A 19,220-nucleotide genomic window follows, 5' to 3' on the forward strand; every position below is an offset into this window, starting at 1 on the left:
TGGAAAACATTTTTTGACATATGTCACCAAACCACTGATTGATTAATTGAGAAAATACATTAAATGGACAAAAGTATTTGGGCATCCTCCTAAAGAAGTCAGTTTGAGAAAAACAACTTTTGACACTCACAAAATGAGAGAAGGATATCGGAGTTTATCAAGGCGAAGAGAGCCGCACAGTGCAGAAGAGGACTGGCAGAAGAGAAAGATTTGAAAGAGTCTGGAAAGATAATAAATTATTTATAATAACTGTATGCAAACTCAGACAGGAGAGACTGAGAGCAAAATAAAACACACTTGAGCATATGGACTCCCCATTTTTTCAAGTGTCGGTACCATCTTGGTACCATCTGTGGGCACTTGGAAAATGTTGTATATGTTGATGCCAGGGTTTCACAATTTGTTATTTTATTATTTTTATTATGCTTTTTATGATTTGTGTCACTGTGACTGTGTTATGCTGCACAAAAGACAATTCTGTAATTCTGTCCATGGCTGTGTTGTTTTCATTGAGATGCAGGACTTTATATTACAGTGAAAAATGAGCCCACAGTGAGATTAAAAAAAAGAGAAAAAACAACACAGAAACTGCTCAGGGTTCAGAAAGGTCACCTACAATCAACCTTCAGTGTTCTTACGAGCAGAAAAAAAAATATGATCAAACTGTTTTAAACATGAAGTGTTTGCGAATGAAAAGGTAAACATCTCAAAACGGGAACATAAAAGTAGAATTATTAAAAGCTATTCCATTTTATTTGTAAGGAAATGGGGTATAAAACAGTTTTTATATTAATAATACATGATAAAAGGCCTCTTGAACAATTTGTAGTGTTTGGGCAAACAGAGGTGGTTCAAAATGTGACGTAACCTCCCATTTATTCAACGCACAGATAAAGAACATCCGATTCTGTTGCCTCAAAAGCGAATCAGTGCACCGAGATAAGCTAAGAGCCGAGAGTACACGAACATTGGGTCATTATTTTCTTCTTTTTGCTGAGTTGTTAAACAATGACTGCTTGATAAGGGCCTCCTTAAGGAAAAACAGACTGATGCAGTTCAAATGTTTCACTAATTCAATAGTACAATGGCACTTAAACTGTAAAACCTTCAGTTACGATTGATTGTTTGCAAGTTACACATTGAAAGAGGGTTTAAATCAGTTCACCTCAGAGGCTCACAGCACAGAAAGGTTTGTTCTAAACGCATTTGAAACAGGTTCTTCCTGAAATCCATGACTGGATATTTCAACACTTTAAGAATTGTAGCACAGAGAGTAGTCTAAAAAATGTGCTTTTTTTCTGCAGGAAAACAAACCCATCATTTGTATTTATATGCTGTGTGTCTTGAAAATAGATTATTTTTTTAGAAGCAAGAACCAATTTGTACAAAAAAGATGATAGTTTCATTGGTGTACTTTACAAAACAAGCATCATTATTATATAAAGAGTGACTCACCAGAATACATTTTGACTGTAATTGTCAGGTATTTTTATCTGGACTCTTGTGTCTTTGCTCAGCTGTTTCTTTCTAGGCATTTCAGTGGTAGTTACAGAGATATGGACACAGTTGAGACTTATTGGGATTTTTGTCTGCAAACTCTCAAATCTGTAGCTTAACAAATCTGCATAAAAAGTGTATAAAAAACTATTGAAATTATTTACATTTTAAAAAATCATATTATAGGGAACTTTTCTTAGAAGTAACAGCAAACTTTAAAAAAAACATTTCTGCTGATTAAAATAAACAAAAAGGAGTGTAAAAATACAGATTTTTTAATTTGAACATTACTTAAAGTTTTACTGTTCTTATAGCTTACATGTAAATTGATATTTAAATAGTGATTTCATTAGTTATACAATTATAGATAGATAAAGAGTCACTCATCAGAATGTTTTTACTATAATTATCAGGTATTTGTATCTGTAGGTAGTTCTAGAGATCTGAACACAGTATTGGGATTTTCATATGCAAACTCTCAAAAGCCAAAGAACTAAAGAAAATAACGCAAACTATAATTTTTCTTTTTTTAAAAAAACTTTTGCACTGAAGTTGTGACTCTTGTAAATCTTCTCAACTCTAAATCTAAAGTCACTTTCAGCTGCAGACAGAGTAAAGCATTCTAACTTTGCTAGAATATAAATCAGATGACAAAAGTATACAAGCACGCAGTTTGTTTTTTTCCAATGTAGTGCAACAATTCTGCAGCTGTGGTTGTGTGTTTTTGTTTGATTTGCATCTTCATGTTTTCAATGCCAAAGTCAGTGATAACTGAAGATAGTTGATCAGCAGTCTTCCTCACGGACAACGTGAACGTGAAATTCTAGTTTCACATGTGGTAGGCTGGTTTACCTGAGCTCCAGGTCAGTTCGTCTTTCGCTGGCTTGTAGAGGCGTACATTTAAGAGGGTGCGGTTTGATGTTTGTGTTCCAAAACAAAGGCGTGTCGAGTGCAAGTCCTAACATTTCCGTCACACACAACAACCGGCATTCTTACAATAACAGCCTGAGGTGTGGATGTGTAAATGGACGGCTGTTTTCAGTTGCTTACAGTTACTTTAATTCCACTTTAATTCACGGTACAAGTTTATAGACAAAGAAAACTTTGATGCTCACTTTTTCAAAAATAGATTTTCTTGACCCACACAATGAAAAAATGAAGTAAATGTTTAATCACAAACATTGCAAATTACTGCATGAGGTTTAGACATGTGTATCCTTGTCTGTACTTTAAATACTACAGTATTGGACAGTATTTTGCATTAAGGCACTTGTTAAAACATGTTATATACAGCATATGATACATGCATAAAAACATACTTGAAAAGTAAACACCAAAAAGCCCTGTAACCGCTACTTATGTTTTAATATATTTAAATATGTTCGAGTACATGTCAGAATACATGATAACGGGTAGCACTTCATAAACTACACAGATGCAGATGAAGTGATAATAAAGAAAAATAGAAATTAATGTTTACTTGCGTACTCCATTTAGCTTTATTATTAAAAGCAGATAAAAGCGACTTTCACGTCAAAGCCTCAAGTAGCTGCAAACTAATATTTTAACATAATTAGATTATAAGTTTTAAGAAAATGGTTAGTGTATACTGCAAATATGCCAGTAAACTTTGGTGAGATAAAGACATGAAGTACCAAAAATGAGGTTGAAATCCACAAATGCCATATTACTCCGAGATTGTTCCCATTTCCAATAGTGATCCAGACAGATTTTCTCTTACCAATCGGGAAATATTGACTGTCTTCGTGTGTTTAAATGCACCATCTGACAGGCACTTTATTTAGTTTTCAGATGACCTCACAACATTCATTTGAAGACTATAAAGGGTATTATTTAATGGCTAATAAATTATGTTCTTGTCTCAATGTTTGCCAGGTAAGGAGCTTATTATTATGGGCCTCACTAGACAAACATCGCTCTTCGCTTCCAATTTAGGAGTTGTGTAATTGTCTATAAAACGGCTGTTGACTCCGGTGTCGTAAATGCCAGGGTTGCAGTGATTTGGATTTTTCTCCCGCTTACTGGGTCTTATGTATTATTTACTGTATTTTATTATTATTCCGCCAAGGAACATGGTGCAGTTCTGTCACGATCGGTGTATGTTTGTCTGTTTTCTGTTTGTTAGCAACATTACTCAAAAACAGAAAAACTTTTTTTAATGAAATTTTCAGGGAAGGTCAGAAACGACACAAGAAGCAAGTTATTAGATTTTAGCACTGATGCAGCTTAGAGTTTGGATCCATAAATTTGTTAAAGATTTCTGTATCATTGCAAGATAGTGGCATGGTGTCACTGTAACCGTGACAACAAGTGAACACCACGTCAGCTGCCTGCTGACGATTATATGATTGGGATTCTACTACAAATTGACCGACCACTGTGGACTTATTCATTGGAAATGATACAAGGAAAAATTGATTAAATTGTGGGGGGTGTTTCTGAGTCCCATCAATTCCCGCCGCCTGCTGCATATTTAGTTCACGTGATTCAGTATCCGTACATAACGTACACACGCATAACACACGTTTGTGCTCAGCACAGAAACAATAGGACTGAGCAGCCTTGGCCGAGTACGGTGCTGAGTGTTTTTTTTAGGTTACAAATAGACAAAAATGAAGGTAAACAAGCTCTCCTTTGCGTGACTTTCAAACATTTTGGTAACATTCTGGATGATGGCACAATTTTAATCCTGAAACTAATTTTCAGCCCTAACGGAACGTCTTTATTGCTCATGGAAACAGTAGGCATCCAGTGTCAAAGTGTTTGTTGGGTATAGTTTCAATGCCCTACAGCAGTGGTCGGCAACTGGCGGCCCGTGGGCCAAAACTGGCCCATCAGGAATAACATCTGGCCTGCCAGATGATTTTGAAAATTTGATTTGGCACGGAGCCAAGCCAGTCCGTCACCGCAACATGAAACTCGCGTGGTCGGCTGCTGCCGGGCATTTCAGCGTTTGCGCTACTGGTCGGACACGGTTGTACCAGCCAGACTTCACTGAGCAACAGTGTGTGCAAAACGTGTGTGTGTCTCGGCAGTTATTTTTAATACATCTGTGATCAGAATTGAGACATGTGTCCCAAGCAGTGGCGATCAGCTGTAGAAGCTCCGCTGCTCGCGGTATCGCCCCGCGCCCCTCCTCCCCGCTCGCGGAATCGGAGCGCACCCCCCCGCAGGTTGGCCCGCTGTTCGATTGTTTACAAACATTTTGGCCCGAAGCCACATCTACTTGCCGACCCCTGCCCTACAGTGTATATGGTAAAACTGCTTTACTTTAAGAACCTTTGTAACTACAAGTGTTAAACAAATGATGTTACTAGGTAGTTTAATGCAGCTAGTTTGGTTACAGCTACAGCTACAAACACCCCCCCATCTATCTAAGTTTATCCCCTGCAGGGATCACTCTCCCTTCTTTATCCTCATGTTTTAGTGCGAGAAGAGAAAACTCCAGGTCTGATTTCAACAGTGCTTGATTTCAGGTCACAGTGTCATATTTTAATAGCGCAGATTTGTAAAACAAGGTCTCATGAAAGGTTGCGGCGTTGCCTCAGATGACCTGATTGTGCTTGTCTATTTATACAATCGCACCATTCTCCTCGTACATATTGCCGTGAACCCAACCTGAGAGGTGCAACTCAACAACCGAAACTCCAGCGGGCAGTTTTGACATAAATCTCACATGGCTTTTACTGGACAATGGTTTTTCTTTAACCCTCATTTGTCACCCGGCTGACAATCTTGTATTTACCCAGCTACAGTAAAGGAGGCAGAAGCTGCATGGTCGGTGAAGTCATGACCCTCGGCACACTTGGACTGAGGACAAACATTATGAAGTCATGCATCACAGTGACACATTCGGCTCTGGCTTGGTTTTCTTCAAAGAGAAACTCCCCTGCCCTAAAATCTGAGTTAAACTGACAAACTTTAACTGTTATGGTAACAGGATGATTAAGAACCGCATGCAGATGGAAGATTGTCCAAGTCGTCATTCATATGTCAAAGTACCTGATATAAAAACATTACTAGTACACACATTTACTGAATACATACATTTATACATTTGTTCTGTACAGGCTCTGCTAAAGGCACTGCAGTGTGGATACACATTATATGCAAAATGGTACCTGAACTGGTGTTTGTCTTCTTAACCAATTTCCTCTTCCAGTATTCATTTATAGCTTTATGGCTTTACAAACTCGACCATGTTTCACCCAATGTTTGTCCCTCGGTTACTGCTAATAAGAGAGAAATCTGCATTGGTTACATTCATGTTCAGGCACTGTCTGGTCAGTTCTTCCAAAATAAATACTTTAAGAAAAGCAGGCAGGAAGCTAATTTAAGATTTATGTCGTAGGAAAACTTAAAAAAAAAAGAGCTTTGAAATGATTAGCAGAACCTAACTGAAACCTCCCCTCACAGCTATATTTCTCAGTGACAAACCCTTTTTTTTTCTGTTTTGTGCTGATCTAAATCTACAACGGATTGGAAATGATCAGACTCAAGGCACAGCAGTCCAAGAGTACACAAAGTTCTATAGGATTGTGATTCATGGACAAGAGCTGTGAGGCACAGTTCTATTTTAGTTAGCTATCATCTTTGCTGTGAAGTAAACGTGTATAGCCACATAATGAATTACTCGATTAAAAATGAAGCTAGGTCAAAGCTAGAGTGAGGGACATAATGCCAGTGATGTGCTTTATAGTGATAAACCTACAAAGAGAAATATAACCGTCACCCCAATGAAGTTTCATTTGTACCATAAATAATTGCACTTAAGTTCAATTTCTCTGTATAAATAATATTTGGAAACAATATTAAATAAAGTCTAGTCTACAGCAGTAACAAGAGATAAATAATTAAAAGAAGAAAGGACTTCTAGCATTACAAGGCACGTAGGTAACAACAGAACTTCCTTTTGTCATATGTAAGATAAACGCTTCTTTCAGGTAAAGAAAGATATTTGGACGACATCTTTTTAGCATTTGGTGTCATAATCTCCGTTAGCAGTACGGAGGCTTTGGAAGTAGTGGACGGCGTCTGCAATAGTGAAGAAAACCATTGTGTTTTCTCCTGTGTTAGGTCCATTTTTCTCGGGACAGTATCCGCCTCTTTCCAGAGTGTCCAGCACTGAGGTGTTACACTGGGCCAGGACAACCTTGACCCCCAGCTCTGCATAGTCTTTGTGGACTTCCTTCAGAGCGTTCACTCCAGCGGTGTCTAAAAACAAGACGGCGCTGCAGTCGATCACTACGTTGCGTAAGCTATGAGAAGAGTTCTGGTCAAGCATCAAGGTCACAGCAGCTTCATTCTCTTTACATGCTTCCTCTTTCTCATCTGATTTAACATTCGGGACTCTAGTGGCCTCTTCCTGCTGCTTGTTCTTCTTAAACTTTATACGCCGGCTTTTCTCCTTCACAGGGTCGAGCCCTACGCACTTGTAGAGAGATTTTTTGAACAAGCTCTGGTTGGCGTAATAGATGGGAGCCTCGTATCTGAACACGGCCACTCCGGGATGTGTCTGGAGGCCGCGGTAACGCGACAGGCCCTCGTAATGCTCCCTGCTCGTAGCCCGGCCCAGCTCCAGGACCCGGGCCTGCTGGGTCCGGCCCAGCACGCAGAAGGCCGACACCAAGACTCCGACGAGGAGGCCGAGCTCCGTGTTGACCAGCGCTGAGGTCGCCATGGTAACCAGCCAGATGGAGGCGTCGATGCGGTTGGCGCGCCACATGCGGGGAATGTCGGTGAACTTTCGTAGAGCGCCGCGGAGGTTTACCACGATGATAACGGCTAAAACGCATCTGCATCACAGTAGGAGAGAGAAAAGGTCAGTTTGTTGTATTCACAGACTAAAGCAACTCGTCATTATGGTGAGCTATCAAATTTACTTTGAGTACAGATTCCAAATTTACACTGTGAAAATGTATAACCAACATGCATTTGAAGCTTCAGTGTTTTTGGCTTTGCAGCATTATTGGGTAAAAAGCTGGCTCTCTATTTGGAAATTAACTCATTTTTAACTCCTTTATGTTCCTTGTCGTTCCTCACTCCATAATCGCTCACTAGAAAAATGTGTTTTCATCTTCCTGTATTTGAACTATGCTCAGGTTCTGCAGAGCAAGAAAGCAGAGAGTCAACATTAACCTTGAACTATAGCCAGAGGTTATCTGTATTTGTCCAGGTCTACCCTTGAAGCCTCTTTCATGGGAAACATCAGCGACAAACTACAAGCAAAACCGCCTGTAAACGAGAGCAACGATCGATCCCTTAAACAAACGGAAACATTTCAATGTGTGAAACCTATTCAAAAGCCTGAAGTGGTTTGGATTTTACATCAAATAATATTTGATTGCTATGCTTGGATAAAGTTCTAAGCCGCCAGCATGGATGTGGTAATATTAAAGAGTTGACTATGTGCTGCAAGGTAAATTTGATCTTTTGTGCATATTTGGTGTTGATCTAGAGCCTCTTTTGTATTGAGCACTATTTAGAAATACATTTTGGATTTTAAAAGCCTTTTTTTAGAAACATGTCTGTGTAGAGTCTCAGTCATTTGAGTCATTCATTGTAATCCTAAAAGCTTCAGTAAAAAACAATTGGACTTTTCTTTTTGGTTCTTCTTCAGTTTACAACTCAGTTTAAAGCTAAAGAAGTATCTTGGATTAAAGGCGAAACGTCTTCAAAAACCTTGGGGGACGCTCAGAGCCAAAAAAAAAAAAGTCCATGGCTTTCAAGTGTGCCTGTTTGAAATGTGCTCTTCAATAACTCACCTCATCATGGATGTTAGAAATGAGTGGTGGAAGTCAAGTAGGAACAACTGATCTAACCAGAAATCAGAAAAATGTTCAAGAAATGGATACATTTTTAGGTTCTAATGACGTCTAGAGATTACTGGTAAAAAAAAAAGCAACAAGCTACAAGTCATTTTCAATGGAAATTGGTGATAAAAAGCTACGAACTGATGCCAGATATGCTGCACAGCTGGGTGTTGTGCAACCAATCAAAGTCAAGTTATTCAGTGCTTCACAGTGAATCGTATGTTAATTTCACCATTTTCACTTCAATCTTCTGATCTATTCTGTCGAAGAAAAGCAGGTTAAACATTATTTTCTGCAAGTCAGGTCCCAGTGGTATTTAATCTTCTACATCATTAACAACATCAACGAGCACTTGACCAAACCTTAAACAGCGACTAACCGGGCTTGGCTGCCAACTTTGTCGCTCACATATGAGCACAAGATATTCAGGGTTGCTTTAGATTTACTAAATGTGCAGCTACTGTATATACGGCTTCCATACGTGTACTGAACAACTGCTTTTGCTTCCTTATCACTTCAGTTTCAGTTTGGTGATTGCATGTGTGTTATGTCTTGATGCAGTGTCAACATTAACAACTAAAAAGTGTTACGAGAAAACATCACAATCAAGAGACTCATTTTCTCTTAGGAGCATGCAGGTTGTAATTCAAAATAGAGGAATAGTCAAAACAATCTTAATTAATCTTTGATTCTTGTATGCTTACTTCTGAAGGGAATAGAATAGAGGTGCGATAACCAGAAGCACCAGCAGCAGGATGAGAGCGCTGACCAGCCCCGATATCTGAGTTTGGCACCCTGTCGACTCCTTGACGAGTGTCTTGGTCAGAGCGGCGCTGGTGGTGAAGCAGCGGAAGAACGACGGCAGGATGTTGCAGAAGCCGATGGCGTACATCTCCTGGTTGGCGTCAACCGTGTAGCCGTGCTTCTTGGCAAACATTTCTGACAGAGAGACGGTGATGGCGAATCCCACGATGGCGATGGAGAAGGCGTCGACAGCCACGTTGGGGATGAGAGACCACAGGGGCAGCTGGGGAGGGAGGAACCCTGTGGGGATGTCACCCGCCACGTCTGACCCGTAGTCAGTGTTGAAGTGGCCAAAGTGAGAAGCAAGTGTTGCAATTATCACCACAAAGAGCTCAAAGGGGATTGGAGCCTGGAGAAGAGAGAGTAAACAAGACTACAAGTCCGTACTCACACAAGAGGATCGATGAGTGGTAAGTCCACTGTGTAATATTTAATATTACCTAATGTACAACTGATAAGAAAGGTTTGAATAGTATGGAAACAGGGAGACATTTTGTTATTCTAATAATCTTACTACTAGTGGTGTAAATAAAGTCACGTTTGGCCTGTGGATGGTAAGGAACGGCTCGTTAGATAAGGCCAAAGGCAAAGAATTGCCTGACGCAACACAATCCAAACAATCAATTTCACTTTGGACCAAAGAGGTGGGCTGAGAGAGACCAAGTGATTGACTGATTGACACCACAGTGACCAAAAACAGACTTTCATCATGTTATTTAGATTTTTTAACTTGTGGACAAAGCTTTGTTGTACTGATGGTTACTTCTTTTGGAGAACAGTTAACATCTGTGAAATGTTTGCAGTTTAAAAGCATTAAACACCAAAAGTAATATATTTTAATGTGTATTTTTTTACCTTGAGCTTGGATTTGAAGCGATCGTTGAGCTCCTTTGTAGGTAACAGTATCGCCAAGCACACCAAACTGGTGACCAGGTCACAAATGTTGGTGTTTCCCAGGTTGGTGAGCAGGCTGTACCAGGTCTTAAACAGAGTGAACCAGCCCTGCGGCCTGGGGATCTTCAGGCCCAGAAGGTATTTAAACTGGGAAGTGAGGATTGTCAGGGAAGCTCCTGTAGCGAAGCCGCTGAGAAGGGAGTCAGAGAGGTAGACGGACACAAAGCCTACTTGCAAAAGTCCCATTAGCACCTGAGAGAAAGAGATGGATAGGAGTAAATTACCAGGTTCCAAAACATCCAGCAGCCCTGTTCACACAAGATTAGTATGACCTTTGGACTTGTATTTATTTGTAATAATTGTAAGGATGTCTGTGATCTTAATCCCATGTGAATCTGCAACGTCTGAAATACATGAACCAGGAATGAAACTGCAAATTACCAACCCTATTTCACCAAACACGGAGGTCCTCTGATACTATTATCATGTTAAGTTTTTTTTTTTTTCTCTGCACCTCTCCTCTGCCTCTTTCCCACTCGAGAATGATAAAGGCTGCCTTGACAATTATAAATGAGAGTTTGGATTATGCATTTCAGTGGCAAACTCAGGAGGCTCATGTCGCCTCACAGCATGGAGACCAGTTCACAGAAAGAACAAATCCATCAGAAAAGCACATTTAGAAGAAAGATTAGATGAATGACACACACGGCAGCATGTGATAAAGAACCTTTCGCTGTTATCTTTCAGCAGGGCCACAATAAAACACAAACATGTGGGGGTAATTTGTAAATGACATGAAACAAGTCCAGTGAGAATAGGGCTGACTGCAACTGGTGGATGGCAGAAGACTCATCCGCCATCAAAGTCACCAAAGTTTGAAATCAAACTGAATTGAATCAGATGGTTTCAACACCCAAAATGACTCCTGTAGTTTGCCACAAGTCATGGAGGATGATAGGAGCACTTGTTTGCATTAACATGTTAACATGCATAAGAGTTCTGCTGCACACTTACCTGATAAACCCCAGCAGTAAAGGTAACTGTAGCTCCCACTGTGATTGCATAGCAGCTCCTGTCGCATCCAACGTCAACGCTCCCATTTCCCAGATCAGCCAGCAGGACGTCGCTGCTGTTACTGCTGCTTTCTGTGAGGTATCCTGCCAGAGCTAACTCTCTGTCCACAACCTGGCCCACCAGCAGGCAGAGCACTCCAAAAATCCCCACCGAGATGTGTCTGGAAGTGCCAAGCAGGGCGTATATGATGGACGCAAAGAAAGAAGTGTACAGACCGTAAATGGGGTCCTGACTGGCCAGTAAGGAGTAAGCTATGGACTGGGGGACCAGTAGGATCCCGACGATCATTCCTGACATAGCATCACCCAGCAGCCAGTCCCTGAGCTGGTAACGTGGCAGCCATTTCAGAATTGGGACAAAGCCTAGTATTTTGGATTTCGCCTTCTGTGGAGTGCATGAGCAGTGTTTCTTCAGCCGCTGGGACAGGACGGTTTGCCATTTTTTTGGAGTTTCTCTTTCAACTCTTTCCAGAATGAGAGGCTGCTGCTGGTCTGCTCCATCTTCTGTTACTGTGTGGCAGCTGTTCCCATGAGCCATGACTGAGCCCTTATCTGTGGAGGAAAAGTTAAGTAGTCATACCACCTTCATCTCAAACAACAAGGGTGCACTATCAGAAAAAGCAATAAAACACCTCCCTTTCTCTGGTTGATGCTGAAAATTACACTGTGAAATGTCTCAGTGTGCTCTGAAAGTAAAACATAGGACAAATAAATCCAGTTTTGTTTCAATTATAGGACTCATAACCTAAATTTTGACTCCTACAACAGCCAAACGAGCTCCATTATTCATCCTTGAAGAAAAGTTAGAGGCTTTTTTTCTCCAGTGGAAGTTTTAAGAGTTTGTCTCAGCACAGTTGCTGAAGTTGTGTTGCTTTCATCTTTCTGTTCATGAGCTGTAACGTCTGTGTTGGTCTTCTGTCCTCTAACCCCCCCGTGTAGTTCTTGTTTTCTATTGTTTTGTGTTATCTTGCTGTATTATGAACCCCTGACCAAGCACTCTGTCTTCCTTTGTTAGTTGCCTTTTTCTGATGATTCTGACAGCGACGCACGGCACAACTTCCTGCAGTACAGTATTGTCCTAATAATGCCTCAAAGGGTGCAGTTTGTTCCAACACTGCCTTTGTATAGCTACAGCAGTACTCTGCTAACTTTGAAGCATCTGTAGGAATTGGTTACATTAACATGGGATTATCCTAATCTCTGAAAAAGGCAGGCTTTCTAATAAATTTACATGATTTTTCAGTTTTCAGTGACCTACAATTGTATAAGCTTCCTTTTGCACCATTTAAGATTATTCAGTGGACTTAAAATTTTAATTTCAATCAAACAAACAAGCAAATTAAGTTGTTCTAAAGCTTGAGATTAGTATTTGAACGGTATTGTAGCGAATCCACACCGAGCACTTGAGAAAGCAGCGTGTGAATGAGGTGGGACATCGCTAATAATGGGTCAGTGGGTGTGGACGTGACGGCACATTTCTGACATTTTCATTGAGGCCCAATATTTCCTCCCTGTGATATTACATCACAATAGAGATAAGGAACTTCTCCCTATTCATACAGTTCTGTTAACGCTTTACTGACCCTTGCACAGAAAAAAAAATACCGTTAATCACCAGCGCCGATATCTGAAGTACAAAGTAAGCAGGAATGAAGAAAAATGACAATAGAAATCTGCTGATATGTCGTTCTGACAGTACAGTCTTGATTAATACAGGACACTATGCAAACAGGGTCGGGTCCCTGAATGCATCATAATGTATGCTGCAGGCAACCTAATGCATTAAATGACTACATCAATCACATGCTGCAACCAAAGTGAAATGTTTATGATTGAATAACATGGTAATCATTAAACAGCTCTATTATGTTTAATCTTAGCAACAGTATTCATTGGTTCCCAAGAAAAGCCGTTTTAGGATGCGTGCTGGACTGTAACATCCGTCCACAATTTATCCTACTTTATGGTATAAGCAGCCCAGTATGCTTACTTTTTAAAAATTGTAACAGACTAGTCTAGAGGCAGGAGGAAATATGCTTAATTTGGGGGAAAAAGACAGTTTTAAGGATGCCTAGTTGACTGTTAAAACACTAAAATCACTGAAGTTAAATAAGAAACCAAGTGAAATCAGCTGATAAGGAACAATGCCATAATGAAACAAACAAAACTATTGCATTTTAACTGAGATGAGTGTATTTTAAGCATTACATATTTGATCCTTCCAGTAATAATAACATTTTTTTAAAAAGCTGCAATATCTTTGCACAAACTTTCCACAATTTATCATACTTTATATAACGTGCCTGATATATTTGGTTATTTTAGCAGGACTAAAGTTTGGATGCTGGTTAAAAGTCGAGATGAAGACACAAAAAATACTATATTATAATGACAAAGTCTATGTCACATGTTAAACCTGAACTGAAAGCTAAAACTAACTGAATCCGCAGGTCAGCATCGGTTATGCTGACTGCTACACTACTGCCTTTAAAATCAGATCACCATATTTTAAACACAAGATTCTTTTTTTTAAAAATGGGATCTGGGATTCCTGCTTCACTCTTACTATCCAATATGCTTACATTTTAGTATTTTGTCTGATAAAAGGTCTAGATTCAAGTTAAAACAAAGCTTGATTTTTGGCTGAAAAAAACAAGTTTAATTGCACAAACGACCGTATTTCAATCAGAAAGCCGGGACTGAGAGGTCTCGGTTGAAACAAGGCTTCGAGTGCTAAACCACTGCTGATAAATCAGACAGAACATTATCAGTTATTACAACGGCTAAACTAGTACTTCTCAACACAGATAACCTCTTTTATGCTGCAAATTTATCAAAAGAACATACAGGATCCCTACTGAAAATACATGTCACTGTATTACTGCCTCTATGTGTGTGTTAATAATCAACTTCTACTTGTCTGCAGACTTATTTGTGTTGTTAAGGCGCTTCCTAAATTATTATTATTATTTTTAATTGGGATCTGGTGCTAACTGTAATACACTGAGGCTATAGCATCGGACACCCAGACCTGACAACATCACTGCAGATTATAACTAGTAATATGGCTTTGTACTTTACACAAAGTATGCATGAAACTTGAAATTTGACAGTATAAACACAAGTTTGATATGTACATCTCTTACAAATATCTTACATATTCATAAGATCTTGAGTCAATTGACAAAAGTACTAAAATTGATGCTACTGTATGGAATAAACAACCCAGTATGCGCACATTCGGTTATTTTTGCAGGTCAAAACAGTTTGGTTAAAATGTAAACTTTGCATTGGACACCAAGCTTACTGCTATTGAAATAAAATGGAAATCATGATATCTTAATGACAGAGTCCCAAACACGTATAGAAACTGAACTGAAACGGATGTTTAAAGCGCTTCCTGTTTTTTTCTTTTACAGTAAAGTTAAGAACTCGTGTGTAGCGATGTTAATGAGATTATTGGTTAAGCTTACATCCTGTTTAAACTCTGACTGTACCGAGAAGTGAAGCAGCTGTAACATTTCGACGGTACTGCATAAACAATATAACAGTCACTATTCTTTGTAAAAGCTAACATCACTTTTTAGCTAACTCTGCCACCAGCTGCCCCGGTGCGCTAGCGGTGCTATGAATGGGTCCCATTGTAAACAAGTTGTCAACGTGGACACCTGTGGAAAATCGAGCGGATAAAGTAAACCGACGTGACTTTCCGCTGGTCTGCGAGAAACGGCGCTGTCGTTAAAGTTATGCGGAAACTGACCTGAGCTCGGTTCCAGTCGCTGTTACTGAACTTTTCTGAGGTTGTATGCCGACAGCAGAGTCTCATTCCGCCTAAAATCCATTTAACACGGGGCTCGAACTGCGTGCGTGATGACGTGTGTGGAACGTGCTACGTCATCCGGGCGGCTGAGACAAAGATGGTGTCTATGAATGAAGATGAACAGGTTTGTCTTAAAAATGACCAGGAAACACTTCAGTAATTAATTAAGCACTTTACTGTATTATGTACATCCTGAATCCAAGTTTTGATATGATCTTCTGTTGTTTCTGCACAAGAAAAGTGAGCAGCACCAATATAACAGCAACCACTGCTTTAGTGTTGTGTTAGTGTGGTAGGTAGGCACTTCATTGATCCAGAGGGAAATTCAAGAAGCCAACAGCATATTAGCAGGGCTGCCAACTGCACGCTTTGGCCGTGAGACATATGCAACTCAGTCCCTTCACATGCTCCAAATATCACACGGGCAAAAAAAATGAAATAAGAAAAAGGTTTCGCTTTGCTGTTATGGAAATATGTAACCTGGGGAAATTCAGTTCACGTTTTTACTCCAGAGAATGCCAAGTTTGTGAAACTCCGGTCAGTATTTTCTGTCCTACACATAGAATGTATATAAAGTGGACATAGCATCTGGCTCCAAAATTGAAGCCCACCCGGAAGTGTCAAAAACTTGCAATATCACACCATCCGCGAGGGTTGGCTCCAAAAAGCTTTTGCTACATAGACCCCAATTCATTTTTGGAAAAAATAAAATTTGATAGACTGAGTTTTCTACAGCTCAGGATTTTTTCCCCCGTTAGTTTTCATGGTGAAAATGAGAGATCAGGTGGCCGATCTTAAAATAAATCAATACTGAATTTTAAATAAATCGTTAAAATTGGCGGAGCCAGGGGGCGTGGCTATACTTGATTGACAGTCCCATTGACTGGTCCTGCCCCGAGTTGCTCTCCAGTCCGGCCTTTTTGATGACGCTTTTTACGTCACTGGCTCCAAAAAAAAAATCCAAAATGGCGACTAGGAAGTAGCAAAATCCGGGCTTCATTTTCTCGGCGTTGAAACCAACGGGTGACGTCACGGTTAGTTCACGCCTGGTCCTACACTCACCAGTCATTGTGCAGCTGTCAGGCTGGCTGTCACTGAGCCTGTGTAGCACTGCCTCGGCAGTGTCGGAAAAATTTCTTTTAGGACTTGTTCTTGTTCTTAGTGTTTTTACATTTTAACTTCATTGCTCGGCGCTTTGCTCATCCATTGTAATGTCTATGTTGTGTTTTGTCATGACCCTGTTTGTCCAGAACTCAGTGTTATATTGTATTGTTATATTGTCTAGTATAGGTCCCTTAGTGTTGTTTGTCAGTGACTCAATGTTCTCTTGTAATGTTATTTAAGGACAGGTCTCTCTTGAGAATGACACTCAGTCTCAATGAGATTACCTGTATAAATAAAGGCTAAATAAAATAATATAAATATTGAGTAGCATAATATGACTCTTAAAAAACATCATAGTATAGCCTTTGGTATGAAAAAACGCCATCAACTCCAAGATTTTAAATACTTTCATTTACTGCAAATGAATATCTCCTCCAGATGTCTCACTAATAATCACAATCAGCCTTAGAAACCCACAAAACACCTCTCTATACTGAACCACACTTAGTACAGTCCGATTCCCCCGTCTATAAATCTGCTTGGAATCTTTAGTGATGGTGAAATCGAAGCTTCATGAAGCAATGAACCACTTTGACACATCTGCTTCAAGAATGACACATTTCTTCGAAGCATTTGACACAACCAGAAGAGTGACATCTGCTGGTCCTGTGTCAGAACTGCATCTAAGTGGAAAAAACTGAAAAAGCCTCAGGACTGCTTGTCTCACACTGCTTTGTACTTGCAATAAATGTTTTTAAAATGTTATATATATATATGTTTGTGTGCATATATGTGTAGTGTGTTTCTATGAATGCATGTGTGTTGTGTATGTGTGAATCTATGTATATTTATCTGTGTGTTATTTAATGCAACTAGATATATCTAAACTAAAATCTAACTAAATGTATACTCTCCCTAACTTCTCTTAAAATGACAAATGGCAAATGCACGAGCGTAATCTCCTCCTCTCAAAAACCCCCAATTTGAGGAGTGAATCAGACCCCTTTGCCTTTTGAGACCTGGACAGATTGAAATGTCCCACCCCTTCAAAGTTCGTGCGAAGCACCGCGACACGCGATGTGACGTAACAAGGCCTCGTTCTCGATAGTCACATGATTGTGGGAGTGCTGAAGCAGGGATCGAAACACCGTCTCGGAACACTTACGCTTCAAAAGCTCGGCACTGTGTCGAGCAAACTGGCTGGAGCGTAACATCACTAGGAATCTTCCACTTCCTGTTTGTCAAAGTGGTCTTCTACCTGGACAGGTTTTGTTGGAGCTCATGCAACAAACATTTTGGGTAAGTGCACTTTAATATGGATGGATGACACTGAATTAGAGTCTGTTTTAATGAGACTGAGTTCAGATGTGTAGCTCTGTCATTAAATAGGAAAGTATTTCTCAGAATTCACATAGAAAAGTCTGAAATGTTTGCGAGGTTAGCATCCCACATGTTACTAGTAGACTTTATCTGGAAAGCAGTTTTCTGAAATGAGTTCTTAGTAAATCAGTCCACAGTCAAACCAAGAACATAGAAAGAGGAAATGTTTGAAGAAACAACTTAATGTTTTCATTTCAGACTAGAAAATGTTTTAAGACCTTTATCTGCGTTTGCTCTTTTTGATCGTTTTATTGTCTCTTCTGTTTAATTTGATCTTCTAAAGTCTAACTGGTGTCTTTTCAAATGTTTTGTCTTTAGTTTGATTCTTCTTAAATGTTTAGTTTTGCTCTTTTATCACCTTTTATTCTATTCTAATGTCTGATTTGACTTCAAAATGTTTTCTTTTTAATGTTTAATTGTTGTTTTTTCAAATGTTTTATCAGATTGTTTGAAAAATGTCCTTTTCTTTCCCAATTTAAAATTAATCTTTAAGGTTTTTCTTTTTATATGTTTCAGTGTGTTTTCTGTTTCATTCCTAAAGTTTTATTATATTTAAGATTTAAATTTCTAATTAAACATTTAATTTAATTGTTTTCTAAATGTTTAATATCTTGTTTTTAAAATGTTTAATTAACTAAAATATTTCATCTTTAGTGTGTAATATTGTTTAAAAATATTAAATTTCATAATTACTTTTGTATTTTCTGTTTATCTAGTTAAATGTTTGTTTAATGTAATTTAATGTTTTATTGTATTAAATGTTTTTCCTTTTATTTAATTGCTTTTTTAAATGTTTTTTTTCTGTCAAGATTTTAACCCCAACCTTAAAAATGAAACAAACCCTTAAATCAAAATAGAAATACTTTTGTCACAATCATGAGTTAGTCAGTTATTGAATTTATCAATTCAACTTTATTTAGCACCTTTCACACAGATGACAAAACTATATAAGCAAAGAGAAAAAACTATGCTAAAACTATGATTAAAACTCAAACATTATTTTAAAAAAAAATTTGACATAAAATCTGTTGTGTTCAGGGGATGGAGGGAGTTTATTGAAGTCTTCTTGGGTTCACACAGTAAATCATTTGACATTGAAACTTGATATTCAGTCTAAGGAAACTGAAAACTGCAGAGCAACAATAGAGCCAACAGTATCTCCCGTTTTCTCCTTTCATGAGTCAACTCTTCTGGTGCTTTCAGACCAAAGAACTACAGACTCTTCACAACCTGCTCAAACTTTTGGTACAGGAGCTCACCACACGGGTCAAGAAGGTTTCCTTCTCCTCATTTCTACTCTAAAGCTCACCTTCTGCTCAAACTGCTGACAAATACTTCTGCAGCTCCAAAGTCTGGTCTCCAGAACTTCCTAAGAACTCTCAGTCTCTTCTGCTGCAGGTTGCTTTGTAGAACTGTTACGGAAAACCTCACTAAACCACATGGAGGGGCCTCAAGATAGTCGTCCAAATGAAACCGTACAAAAACCAATCTAGCACAACCCAAACGCTAAAGTCTCCTGCAGCCTACCAGATAAGCTCTTTAAACAGAGAATCAGGACAGGAACTCTTACCTTCTGGACAACCAACATTGGTTCACAAACAAGAATACAGAATGTGTCTGACCAAAAACCTCTAAAGACTCACTACAGCCAAGATAAAGACACAACTCAGCTGCACCAAACCCACTAATCACTGCACACATTAGCACCATGTGCTAACTGTGGCTAAAGAACCACATTTACCAAGACAGCTATCCAGTACAAAGCCCTAAAACACACCAAGAAACACATTAAAGACGATTTTACTGCTGGAAGCT

At 39.2% G+C, this 19,220-nt stretch overlaps 1 protein-coding gene across 1 annotated transcript; it reads right to left on the reverse strand.

Annotated features, from left to right (window-relative positions):
• Nucleotides 1-2,587: 2,587 nt before the first annotated feature.
• slc26a2 (solute carrier family 26 member 2) lies at nucleotides 2,588-14,965 on the reverse strand. Its single transcript, XM_022218383.2, has 5 exons — nucleotides 14,862-14,965; nucleotides 11,043-11,653; nucleotides 9,990-10,280; nucleotides 9,035-9,483; nucleotides 2,588-7,313 (listed from the first exon to the last, which is right to left on the reverse strand). The coding sequence occupies exons 2-5, from the start codon at nucleotides 11,637-11,639 to the stop codon at nucleotides 6,491-6,493; spliced, it is 2,160 nt and encodes a 719-aa protein (XP_022074075.2). The 5' UTR covers nucleotides 11,640-11,653; nucleotides 14,862-14,965; the 3' UTR covers nucleotides 2,588-6,490.
• Nucleotides 14,966-19,220: the final 4,255 nt, after the last annotated feature.

This window comes from Acanthochromis polyacanthus, chromosome 10, assembly GCF_021347895.1.
Source record: "Acanthochromis polyacanthus isolate Apoly-LR-REF ecotype Palm Island chromosome 10, KAUST_Apoly_ChrSc, whole genome shotgun sequence".
Lineage (NCBI taxonomy): Eukaryota > Metazoa > Chordata > Actinopteri > Pomacentridae > Acanthochromis > Acanthochromis polyacanthus.

Bases quoted from the DNA above. Each gene is read 5' to 3' on its own strand.
- slc26a2 (XM_022218383.2), bottom strand. From the start codon at position 11,639: ATGGCTCATGGGAACAGCTGCCACACAGTAACAGAAGATGGAGCAGAC. The intron at 10,281-11,042 runs GTAAGTGTGCAG...TCTTTCTCTCAG, and splicing joins TTACTGCTGGGGTTTATCAG to GTGCTAATGGGACTTTTGCA. The intron at 9,484-9,989 runs GTAAAAAAATAC...TCTCTTCTCCAG, and splicing joins GCTTCAAATCCAAGCTCAAG to GCTCCAATCCCCTTTGAGCT.